Genomic DNA, 12,572 nt, shown 5'->3' with positions numbered 1-12,572 from the left:
TTTTCCCATAAGAATTATCTACATAACGGTATTTTAAAATTTGAAATAAATATTTAAAAAAAAATAAAATCTTTCGAAATAGATATTTTAAAAAAAATAAATTTTTGTCACATTCAAAGATTTCATATATAAGACATTTTAGCCTTCTTGATTTATTTTCAAAAAATCTTTTTTTATTTTTCCAACTGCGAGTACGGAAAGAACTTCATAAAATTACCAATTTATTATTTCAATAAGTTGACAATTTGAAAATAGATGTATTTTAATTTTTAATTTAATTTTTTTGATTTAAAAAAATAATCATAATAAATCATTTAAATTATATCTTTAAACAAATATACGAAATTATAAAATAAATCTGAATTTTTGAAAAATTAAATAAATTCTTAAAAATTAAATTAAAAAGGATCTCTGAAATAAGAGTTTTTTTATACAATTTGTAATTTTTTTTTTTCAATTTTTGTATTTAATTTTTTTTTTCTATTTAAATTTAAAAAAATTTAAAATAAATCAATTTAAAAATTTGAATTAAATGTACCTACCGTCTCCACCGAAGCTTTAAAACTTCTCCTTATTCGTCTTAATTTAATATTTTTTTTTTATTAAACTTCATTTTATAATTTTTCTTTCATTTTCGCTACAGAATTCTTTTTTTTTTTGTTTTTAGGTCTAACCACCAAATAGTAGTACATAGTACATATTTTTTTATCTTAAATTCTATATTTCTCTTTTCTTTATTTTACATTTTAATTAATTAATTTTTATTTTTAGATGATTACCACAACAAGCATATTTCAAAACAAACAAAAAATAATTATTTGAGCATATATCTATTTTTTTAATATAAATTTCTCTTTTGATAACAATTTTCTTAAATTTTATGTTAAAATTTCGCTTTATAATTTTTCTTAAATTTACACGCGTCGATGAGCTGAAATGCAAAAAAGAAAAAAAAAATCAAATCCGCATTTTGAGAGTCCAGATTAAAATTGTTCGTCGTCTATCTAGAGATGAATATTTTAAACATTTTTTTTTGTTGTTTTGTCGGCAGAAAGTTATTGCTTTATTGGATGACGTAAAAAGTCCAGTAACTGACGTTGAATATCAAGAAACTCAGTGGAAAGATGACACGTGAATATTTATCGATCAGATTGACGTCTTTGATTTTTGGAATTGATGCGCGAATGACGCTGGCACCACGTCGAATGGCATTCATCATTTTCGGACGATTGCTTTGGTGGAAGTGATGACCTAAAAAAATGAAGAAAAATGTCCGAAAATGTTAAAAAATAAAATTTTTTATGGAAAAATACTTCGATATCGCATGCTACATCGACTACTAGTTGTCCCGTATGTGCGTGCTATGCGAAAACTGGGCGGAAATTTGGCCAGATCTATGGATTCAGGATTCGATCCGGCAATTGAGCTGGAATATTGTCTATTTCTTAGTGATGCTATCGGACTCATACGTACGTCCTGCAGTTCAATGATGTCTTCCGTTTGTTGCGACTGATGCTGGTAGTGGATTCGAGGTGAGTGCGACTTTGACGCTAAAACATCAAAAATACTCAAAATGATAAAAAAATTAATTTAAAATTTTTCTCACCTGACGGTTTCACGTAATTCTCCTTTAATTTTTTGGCTTTCTTCTTGGCTCTCGCACCCCAGTAGGTGTAGTTGACCGCTGCATATTCCAGTAACGCAGCAAAAACGAAAACGAAACACATCACTAAATAAATATCTATGGCCTTAACGTAGGATATTCGTGGCAGGGAACTTCGCACGCCCGTACTGATTGTCGTCATCGTCAGGACAGTTGTGATACCTGCAAAAAAATTAATTTAAATTATTAAAAAATACTCAAATTAAATGGATTCTAAATATTTAAGTTTTTTCTTACATCAAATCGAGCATTTTTTAAACTATTTATTATTTTATTTTCTAAATTTTTACTGGGGTTGGTTTTATTATTTCTTCAAAATCGATTTAAAACTAAATGATCAGGATTTTGTCAGTACATTTTTTTTTTCATTTAATCAATTATATTTTTGTCCGATTCGTAAAATTTTACATTTTTTTTAACATTAAAAAAATATTATATAGTAAATTTAAATTAAGAACGCAAAAGGTAAAAAATATAATAAAATATTAATTAAAGTTTAATTTTAATTAAATTTAATTAAATTAATTAAATTTAAAAATAATAATTTAATTTAAATTAATTATTTTAATTTATTAAATTTAATTAAATTAAAATTAAAAAATTTTTAATAAATAAAATAATTAAATTTTTAATTTAATTTTAAAATTTTAAATTAAAAAAATTAAAATTGAAAAAAAATTAAAATAATTAAATTAAAGCGCCATAAAAAACTTTTAAGTTCAACCAATAAAAAAATCAAATCAAAAAATTATTTAAAATAAAAAAAAATTTCGTAGGTAAAAAATTAATTTTTTTTTAAAGACTTTAATTTAAATAGAAAATTCTGTTTAATGTTTCATAAATGTTTCTACATTTTTTTATTATTTTTTTTTCAAAATTTTTAAAATTGATTGATTAAAAAAATAAAAAAAAAAATTTTTTTTTGAAAATATTAAAAATTTTGTTTAGAACAGAAAATTATTATTGAGTTTTACTAAAATTTTTAGCCTCTTTTTAAAATTTCTAATTTTAATTAGGTAGTTTAATTAAATTTAATTGCAGAAAATGGAAGTTAAAAGGGCAAAAATCTAGAATTTCTTCCTATCACTAATCTGTGCATTTTTTCTAATCTATTACACTTTTCTACGGTCCACTATGAGAAAAATGCCACAAAAATGCTTACCAACAACCCGTAAAAAAATCTTAATCAGAAAAGTTTTTCGATCGTCATGCTCTTTTGTCTCATGTAATCATTTAACAAAACAACGAAAGGAAATCGGAGAAATTCGAGAAAAGTTTTTTTTTCGCTTACCTAATGCAACACGTGCACTTGTCGCTTCATGATTTATCCAGAAGGACACCCACGACAACATAACAATCAAAATGCTTGGCAAATACGTTTGGAACACAAAATAACCGATATTGCGTTGCAGTTTAAATGATAATGACAATCTTTGATAAACACCTGTTGCTAATTTTTCCTGCAGTTTGTAATAGGGTGAAAATGAGAAAAACTGGCATTGGTTAACAAACAGTTCGGTCGCGTAGAGGTATGTATCAAAAAAGAACGGATGAATGAAAACAAAAAAGTTTGAGTTAAAAATTAATGCGGCAGCACTGCAAAAAGACTACAAAAAGTTTACACAGTTATATACTTGAAGAAAGAGAAAAAAATTGTTTGTTTGGTTGGAAAATGATAAAGAACGGAAATTATAAAGTAGAAGAAGAAGAAGAAGAAAAAAGCGCACACAGGAGATAGTTAGCGGGGGAGATGAAGCGAGAGAAAGAAGCAAGCAAAAGCACGGCAATTTATGTCAATTTCACCTTTCGATCGTTCGTCTCGTAGCCGAGAATGGAGAATTGTGGCAGTTCTGCTTCCTCCACGCCACTCACGGGCGTCGGTTTCCAGTACATGAGAATGTCGGAGATCGTGTAGCCATCTAGCGACGGTAAAAATTCAAATTAAAATTTTCAAATTTCCTCGCAAAACGCGCAGACGCGAACTTTTCTCCAGCTAAAAGGCGAGAAATTCACAAAAAAATTCTTACATGACTCAATTTCAACTGTGCAATTTTGTTGGTCCAGCGGATAATAATGCAAATCCATCATACAGGCGAGTGTTGTTGTGAAACGCATCCCGTAAATCACCTGCCCATCGCCGCTGATGCGAACGAGCTTGTTGCGTTCCGTCACGTCATGCAGGAAACTGCCAAAACGGCGGAGAAATCAGGGGAAATTCGTTAAAATTTTAAGTCACATCCGCCTTACCTGTTCTTATCGTTGGCAAAAAACGTATCTGGCACCCAAATTTTCTCGGCAAAGTCACCGGCGAGCGTTATCAGGTCATTCGAGCCGTCATAATACTCGTAGTCGTCAATGAGATTTGTCGAGCCATCGTCATTCCACGACGATATTATGCTAAATGCGAGACGCTCATCGCGCCAATACTGATTTAAATACATTGTAATTGTGTAATCCTGCAAAAAAAATGTAAAGAAGGAAGGATGATGATGACGAACTTTGTAATTGTCCTCTTTCACTCTTTTTTTTTGCAGCTCAATTAAATATGAGCACGGCGAAGAAAAAAATCACCACAAAAAGTGATGAATAATAAATACTAATCAATGTCATCGCTCAGCCACCAAGGAATTTGGGTAAGCATTGCGTGTATACCACGAAAAAAAATCGATAACAATCCTCTAATTGTTTCTTTTGAACTAAAAAAAATAAAATAAATAAAAAATTCTTACCATGTTAACTTCAGAAATTGCATCAAAACTAGCTATTGTTAAATCCATGCCGACAGTCAATGGTTCGCCTTTTGTGATCATCATCGTCAACAGCAGCAGCAGCAAGTAAATGTAAAACAGACAAAAAATTTTAAAATTTACCTAGTAATAGTTTGTCATTGAATGCACGAAGAAGAATTAGCTTCAGGGAAATAGTTTTGAAAATTGTTTTTTTTTCTTTTATTTTTGTGTGTTTTCAATGTTTGTTAGCTTACTTGCTTAACTTGTATTAACAACATATAACTATAACATTGTAAAACACATGTAAAAATATTGAAAATTTTAAGTTGTTAAATTTTTTCGAGGCAAAAAAACACAGAATAATAATGAGATATGTTTAACTTTAGGTTTAATATTTTTTCCTATTTTAAATTTTTTTTGACAATTTTTAATTATCCTTTTTATTTTTAGGATTTAGGCTGCTTTAAATTTATTTCAAGATTTTTTTGTGTCATTTAAAAAGTCTTCCGTCAAAAAACGACAAAAAACGTTAAAATATACGATTTTTTTTTTAAATTGAATATTATTATTAAAATTTTTTACCGAAATTAGAATTTTAACATGGATATTATTTTTTTTATAAACTTAAACCGCTCCATTTTTTTTAACTTTTTGCCTCATTTAGAAGCCAAAATTCCAATGGGGCAAAATAAAAACAAAAAAAGTTAAAAACTTCATCAAAAATGACCGTTTTTTGGCCTATTTTCATGAATTTTTCAAAAAATTTTTAATTTTATAACCTTTTTGTATTGAAAATGATATTTTTACAAGAATTTCATTTTCTAAAAATATTTTTTCAAAAATCAGTGAACTGATGTTTTTAATTTTTCTTTAAAGTTTTTTTTTATGAAAAATTATTTTTCAATTTTTTAGTTGAATTGCTCTGAAATCAATTTTAAATAAAAAATTCTCGATGCAGATACAATGAAAATATTGATCAACGGCCAAAAACTCATTGAATATTTTTCATTTTGTATGAAAAATTATTTCAAACCTTTTTTTTTATTTTTTTGAGACAAAAAGTTCAAAAAAAATACGTCTTATTGGCGGTCTTATTAAAAAAATTAAATTGACTGAAAATTTTTAGTTTTAATACAAATAATTTAATAAATTTTAATTGACTGAAAAACTTTTTTAAATTTTCACTTAAAATTTTCTTTAAAAAATTAAAATTGGCAAATATCAATAAAAAAATGTTTAAATTTCATTGTTTTAAAATTTTTTTTTGTCTCCCCGAAAAAAACTTTTAGTTAAAATATATAAAGTTAATTTAAAGCGCCCTAATGGACTGAATTCGAAGAATTTTCTGGAAAGAATTTTTGGAAAGATTCTCTGAAAAAAAAAGATTTCCGAAATTTTCTTCTAAACCAAGCAATTTTCAAAGATAAAACAAATCTCTGACCAGCAAACATCATCCAACAAGTCAAAAACGAAGCAAATAATCTTTGCAAACAAAAACTTTTTAATCGTTTTCTCGGCATAAAACATCATGTCTATCAAGAAACCAACTTGGCACGAGAGAGAGAGAAAGCATTATATGCAAATAAAATTCATTACTTCCTTCTCCTCCTTCTGCTTCGCATTTCATATGCATGAGACGTAAATTCATTAAAATAGATTATGATCTTCGTCTTTGTCACTCGCTCGTCAACACACAAAGACAAGCCCAAAAGATAAACTTTGATTAAATACCGACTTACCTCCGAAATTCGGTCTCAATCGAATGTCATATCCGTCCAAAATTCGTGCGATTGTTTGTGTCACGTTTTCCACTCGACTCGCTGCCAGACTTTTACTTGTTGTAGTTTTACTGCGTGATGGATTCGTTTTCGGAAAATTGCATGGAAATGACACAGAAAGAAGAAAAAAATAAATAAACATGTTATTTATGCTTTTATGTTTGTTCTTGGTTGACGGTGTGTGTGTTAATTTTATTCTAAAAACAGAAATATGCGTTTTGCATGAGAATTAAGTGAAGATGGAGACGTTGTTTTTTCCTCTTTTCAATTTAACTGCGAGGAATATTTTATGCTAATGGGAAAATAATTATTTGTAGCTGTTTGTTATTTATTTATTTATCATTTTTGAAGAACACTCGAGAGATTTGCGCACCAAAGTAAACAGCATCAAGAGAGGAAAAAATAATTTGAAAGGCGGCACAAGTGGTAAAAGGGTCAAATTCCAGAAAAAAAAAGAAAGAAATAATGTTGAAAAAAAAAACTTTTTGAAATACGCTTAAAAGTTTTTTTTTTATTTAAAAAATTATGTACTTGAGGAAAAAACTAGTCAACTCACCTTTTTAATGCTAATCCATTTTTTATTAAATAAAATATTAAAACACTTTTCAAGCACCACATCATCATCTTTCAGTGACCATAAAATGCGGATCATGGAGTGTTTTAGACAGGTACCACAAACAACAAGAACACCACAAACCAGGATAAATCTCCTCTCTATTTTTTTTTCTGCTGTGTTTTTGTTTTGCTGAGCTGCTGCTTTTATCTCCGAATTTTATCTTTGCTTCATTGTTTTTTAGTTTATTTTTCTGTCAAGTATAGTTTTTTAATATTTTAATACTTTTTGGGTCAAAGGTCCGCTTTAATCATGCTTCAGCTACTTTTAACTTCACATATTAACATTTTTTTGTATTTTTTTTCTTTCTATTGAAATGCAAAACAAAAGTTCTTCCTTTTCTTAGAATTAAAAATGAAAAAAATTAAATAAAAATAATCAACACTATTAAATGTCATTAAGTGTTTTTCAACTTTTATTTTCTTTGTTTTTTTGGATCATTGTGCTCGGCAGAAGACGTTTGGCTCGTGTTTTGTAATTATGTTCCTTGGAGGAAATTTAATCAAAAATAATGATGCAATTATTTTTCAATTAAATTCCAAATTGTGACCGAAAAAGTCGTTCGTGCCCGCCCGCCATTGCAATCCGCCAACACAGAGACAGAGTGCGTTTTACTCTTGATTAATCAAAAAATAATTTCCCAGTTATTTACTTGAATGACGACATCGGTGGAAAATTACATAAATTTTCAAGTGAATATTACATCAAGTTGATGTGTGGTGTACCGTTGTTTTGTCTTGTGTAAATATATGTGAAAGTTTGTCATTTATTTTCAGTTGTCAGAGATGTGAATTTAATTAAGTCAAAGTTGAAATACTTTTTTTAGGAAAAAAATTGATTTAAACACAAATAATTATTTTAGAATTAAAAAAAAAATAAATAAAATAAAAAAATTTTAATTAATTTTTATAGTAAAAAATTAAAAAAAAATAAAATAAAAAAAAATAATTAAAAATTAAATTTTAAAAACATTAAAAATTAAATTTAAACAAATTAAAATTTATAATAAATAATTTTGCCAAAAATTTTGCTCCACAAATTTAAATATTTTTTTTATTTAAAAATAATTTGAGTGAAATAATTTTTTTACAGCACTTTAATTTAATACATTTTGAAAAATTTTTTCCGAAATTAAAAAAAAATAAAATTTAAAGTTAAAATTAATATTAACTTAAATTAATCAATTAATAAAATTCATTATTTAAATAAATTAATTAAATTTTTAAATTTAAAATAAAAATTAAATTTCAATTTTTTAAAATAATATTCAAAAAATATTTTTTCATTGACATTCTTATAATTGTTATTTTTTTTAGAAATTGGAAATTTTTTATCCATCTCTGTCTGACATTTCTCGAATGAACATCGATTAATGAGATGCACATGCGACCGAAATTCAATTCGATGAATACTAATGTGATTGATATTTTAAGATATGTGATTTAAAGACAACTAACGGTGATTAAAACGCGGTAATTACGGAAGTATGTCAAGGTAATTAATGAACTTCAATCTGTGAGACATTTTTCAAAAAAAATATACTAGAAAAAATCGATTATCCAAGGAAATAATGAGAACAACGAAATCATCGCACGTTATGAATGCAAAATTTAACCTTTTTTGCTCCACACAAAGAGAGCCACAATGACCGACCAACAAAGCGCCATCACACTCAATGCATTCAACGACGTTTTGTCCTTCACTCCTTTAACACAAGAAACTCATTTTCTTGCCTTTTCTTCTTTCTCGTCACATGTCGCCACACACACACACACACACACAATGACCTAATTTACTTTCTTTTGACGACACAAATCACGCACGCATCAGCCAACGTATGTCCATAAATTTCCCTTTTTTCGCATTAACTGCACTAAATCCAAACACACACACCCACTGGAGAATAGATTTTCATTCATTAAGTGGTTATCTCGTTCGTTGCATATGAATGAACAATCAAATCTGTTACTTTTTTTTTTATTGTTATCCAAACGAGACGACAAATCGATGCTTAACTTTAAATTTTAACCATCCGTATGACGAAAGTTTATAGTATTATTGCGGATTAAAATATCGGAACAAAAGTTTTATTTATCGGCATGTCTCCTATTTCACAATAAAAAGCCGATTCACATTCAAAATGTACCCAGTGGGATAATGTGGTCCTTTTTTAGGGTGGTTTCAAAATAAGACCCTCTAAATTTTCTTAGAATTTATTTCTAAATTTTGATTTTTTTTGAAGATTTTTTTAAAATTTAAAAAAAAAAATTAAAGTTTGGTAAAATTTTCTAAAAAAAAATTTAAAGGACCTTATTTTTTAACCTCCTTCAAAATTAATATTTTTAGGCAAGTACAATTTCAAAAAATGTTTCACATTATTTTGAACCTTAAAAAGAAATGAGGTGGGAGTAATGAATAATGATAATGTAAAACAATGATTTTAATGATTTTTCCATCTTTTTCAATATTTTTAAAGAGTTTTATTATTCAATTGTGTACTTTAAAGACATTTTAAATTTTTTTTTTAACATTTAGACAATTTTCGAAACAAAAAATTTTTTTAAAATTTTTAACGACTTTTTTGAAATTTAAAATTTTTTGGCAAATTCCAAATTATAAATTTTTTAATTTTTTTCTGTGAAAATTAGTCTAACCCTTTAAAAAATTGCAAAATGTAACAAAATTTATAGATTGCAAGACTAATTTAAAAAAAAATAAAATAAAATAAACTTGTTTTGTTCAGTTTAGATTTTTTTTCTTCAAAAAATAAAATAAAATAAGTTTCAATTAAAAAATGTTTTTTTTATATTTTTATTATTTTTTTTATTTTTGAAAAAAAAAAATATTTAAAATGGATTGAAAACAGGATACAAAACACCTACTGGGTAAGCAAAAAATTGAAAATTCCACCAATCGATAAACTTTTTAATAATAAATTTATGCAAATTTGTGTGTTATGGTCACTCGTTGGTGTGTTATTTTACTTTAGAACAAAAGGAACAAAGAATGTTGATTTTTCACCTAATCGTTCTCGAATATCATGAATAAATTGACTTAATTAATCAACCTCGTATCGTAAGTTGATGATAATAAATACTTTTCAAAAGTTATCAAATAACTATTTCTTGGTAAAAACTTATTTTCTAGGAAGCGAAACTAAATATAGGAATTTTTTGAAAAATTTATTATTTTTTTTTTGACTTGTAATATGACACGTGATTGTCTTGGTGGTTTTTCCTGAATAACTCTAAATTTATTTTGTTGTTTTATTTTTGTTCGTAGATATTTGACGCATAAAGAAAGCCGAAAGAAATAAGATGAAGAAAAAAAGGAAAATTGAAAAAATATGCTACTCGATTGGAGTTGATGTGGTTCATAGAAAACCAGTAAAGATAAACAAAAGAGACTTTATTGCATAAAATACAATACTTTTTTTTAAAGCTCGAATTTAAAGATTATTTACGAAAAAAAATATTTGTGGTCCAAACAAAAAAAAGTAGTTTTGCCTAAGCAATTATAACTACTTGAAAAATTTTGTTTTTTTAAGAGGAGAATATTTGTGGGTTAAATTAGTAAAAATTTTTTAAATTAAATTAATTTTTTTTTAGAAAAGTAGAATTTTGTTTCGAAATACGAGAAAAAAACATAAACAAAAATTAAATCGAGCAATAAAATTCAATAATTTCAATTTTTGTCAATTGACGGCTTAAAAAAAAATTACAATTTTCGTAAAAGCCAATTAAAAATTAAATTTTTTTTAATGATATTGATTTTTTCAATATTGAAAAATAGGAAATTAGGAGAAAAACCTGTAAAGTTCTAAGAAAAATTTTAAATTTATTTTTTGAAAATAATTTCGAAATTACTTTTAATTTTTGTATCCGCTATTTTACGTGAGATACTTTAATTTCGATTTTTATTTAATTTTTAATTATTTTCAGAATTAAATTGCTAAAATTTTATAAAATAACACTTGAAAAATATATTTATGTTACAATTTTGGACAAGTTTTCACAAATTTACTTGGACAATTTATTTAATCCAAAATTTCCTCTTTTTCATAAAATTACTTTTTTTTATATTTATTTGTTTTCGAATTTTTAGAAAATTGGAAGCTTTTTTACTTTATAATTGACACTTTTTTAGATTTTTAAAGAAACTTTTATAAAATTTATTTACAGTCCCTTAGCGACACCTTTTCAATCACTCGTATAAGTCTCTAATCCTTGCGTGTCTGCGAAAAACTAACCCTCCAAAATTTACTACGAGACACTTTTTATGAGCACTCCGCGTTCGCATTCGCACCTCTAATCCAATTTCCACAAAAAAAAAAAACATTATCACACATCATCAGGATCAATTTGAAATTTATTGCCGCAGATTACCGTCAAATCTCGCAAATGTCTCACAAAAATTTATTCTCCGTGTCCAAAAATTCAATCAGTGTGTTATGTTTCCATTTGCCCGCAAAAAGCAAATGTAATTAGGAAAATTTTGCGCGCTGCATTTTAAAACAAACACAAAAATTCTTGCGGATATGGATTGAAATTTTTGCATTTCTCATTAAAATCACTTAACTCACTAAATCCGCTATATTTAGCAACTGTTTAACGGACACATGATTTAACGATTTTTGCATTCTCGCTCACTTTGCTCGCGTGTGTGTGTTCGGGGAATGATGAAAAAATAATAATTTTTCTGCTGATGCACCAAAAACACTTATAATCATTGACCTCGTTTATCACATCCATTATTTAATTTCATTTTATGCACAATATTCGTCGTTACGCTAATTTATTAGGATTTACTTCTTACATTTTATTCTTTTTTTTTGTGTAATCAAATATTTTTCATCACCAATTTTTTTTTTTGAAGTAACGTTCTTTTTTTCGAGCTTTGATATTATTTTTTATTTTTTGATAAATTTTATAAAAATTATTTTTTTTTGTTTGATTTTTTTTGATTTCACTTAATTTTTATTTTTGTTAATGTGAGACACGATATGTGTGTTGGCTGCACCATTTTTTAAAGGTCGCAGCATCACTTATGAATAAATATTCACTTTTAACTGATTTAACCCAAGACTTAAGATTTTTGCACTAACACAAACGTAAAGGGAGCTTTCAGGCATGAGGGGAAAGAGCATGAGCAAAAGATGGAAATTTGCATGGAGTGTCGTCTAGCGGAGGGAAAATAAGTGCAGGAGCTTAAGAAAAAGGGGAATGATGGAGTCAGTTAATTTTTAAGAAGACAGTTTTTTAATTTTTATAATTTTAAATAAAAAAAAAAATATTTTTTTTCTACTTTTTTGATGTTTTTGAACGTTAATCGTTGATTGAAGACATTAAAATAATTTTTAATTTTATTATTTTAAGTTTTTAAGTCAAAACTTTAATAAAATTTCAGGAAATGAAAATTTAAGAATAAATAAAAAATTTCTTCACGAGACTCAAAATTTTTTTAAGCAATTTAAGTTTATATCTAATATAATTTTAATTTTTACTGGACATTATTATCGTTTTTTAATCAAAAAGAACTAAAAAATGTCAAAAATTTTTCTTTTCTTTTTAATTATTTTTATTTTTCCCCCTAAATATTTTCGGCAAAATCGGAGTAAAATAATAAAGTAAAAACATAAAGTAAAATAATTAAATTTAACGGCCTAAATCAAAATTTATAATTTTTTAAGAAATTAAATAAATTTAAAAAATTATTATTTATTTATTTTATTTTTTTTTTTTTGACAATAAATATTTTTTATTAATCTTTTTTATTCTAAAATTTGTATT

The 12,572-nt window shown here is 26.2% G+C and overlaps 1 protein-coding gene across 1 annotated transcript; it reads right to left on the bottom strand.

The window, feature by feature from the left end:
- Positions 1-1,063: 1,063 nt before the first annotated feature.
- LOC134835371 (gamma-aminobutyric acid receptor subunit beta-like) lies at positions 1,064-6,312 on the bottom strand. Its single transcript, XM_063850247.1, has 10 exons — positions 6,132-6,312; positions 4,393-4,460; positions 4,060-4,119; positions 3,911-3,996; positions 3,691-3,848; positions 3,467-3,582; positions 2,955-3,123; positions 1,607-1,825; positions 1,314-1,550; positions 1,064-1,251 (listed from the first exon to the last, which is right to left on the bottom strand). Exons 1-10 carry the CDS (start codon positions 6,310-6,312, stop codon positions 1,064-1,066), a joined length of 1,482 nt encoding a protein of 493 aa, XP_063706317.1.
- Between the last annotated feature and the right edge of the window lie 6,260 nt (positions 6,313-12,572).

Source organism: Culicoides brevitarsis, chromosome 3 (genome assembly GCF_036172545.1).
Source record: "Culicoides brevitarsis isolate CSIRO-B50_1 chromosome 3, AGI_CSIRO_Cbre_v1, whole genome shotgun sequence".
NCBI classification, from domain to species: Eukaryota; Metazoa; Arthropoda; class Insecta; order Diptera; family Ceratopogonidae; genus Culicoides; species Culicoides brevitarsis.
The sequence above is the reverse complement of the archived record's forward strand: the minus strand, read 5'-3'. Positions and strand labels throughout refer to the sequence as shown.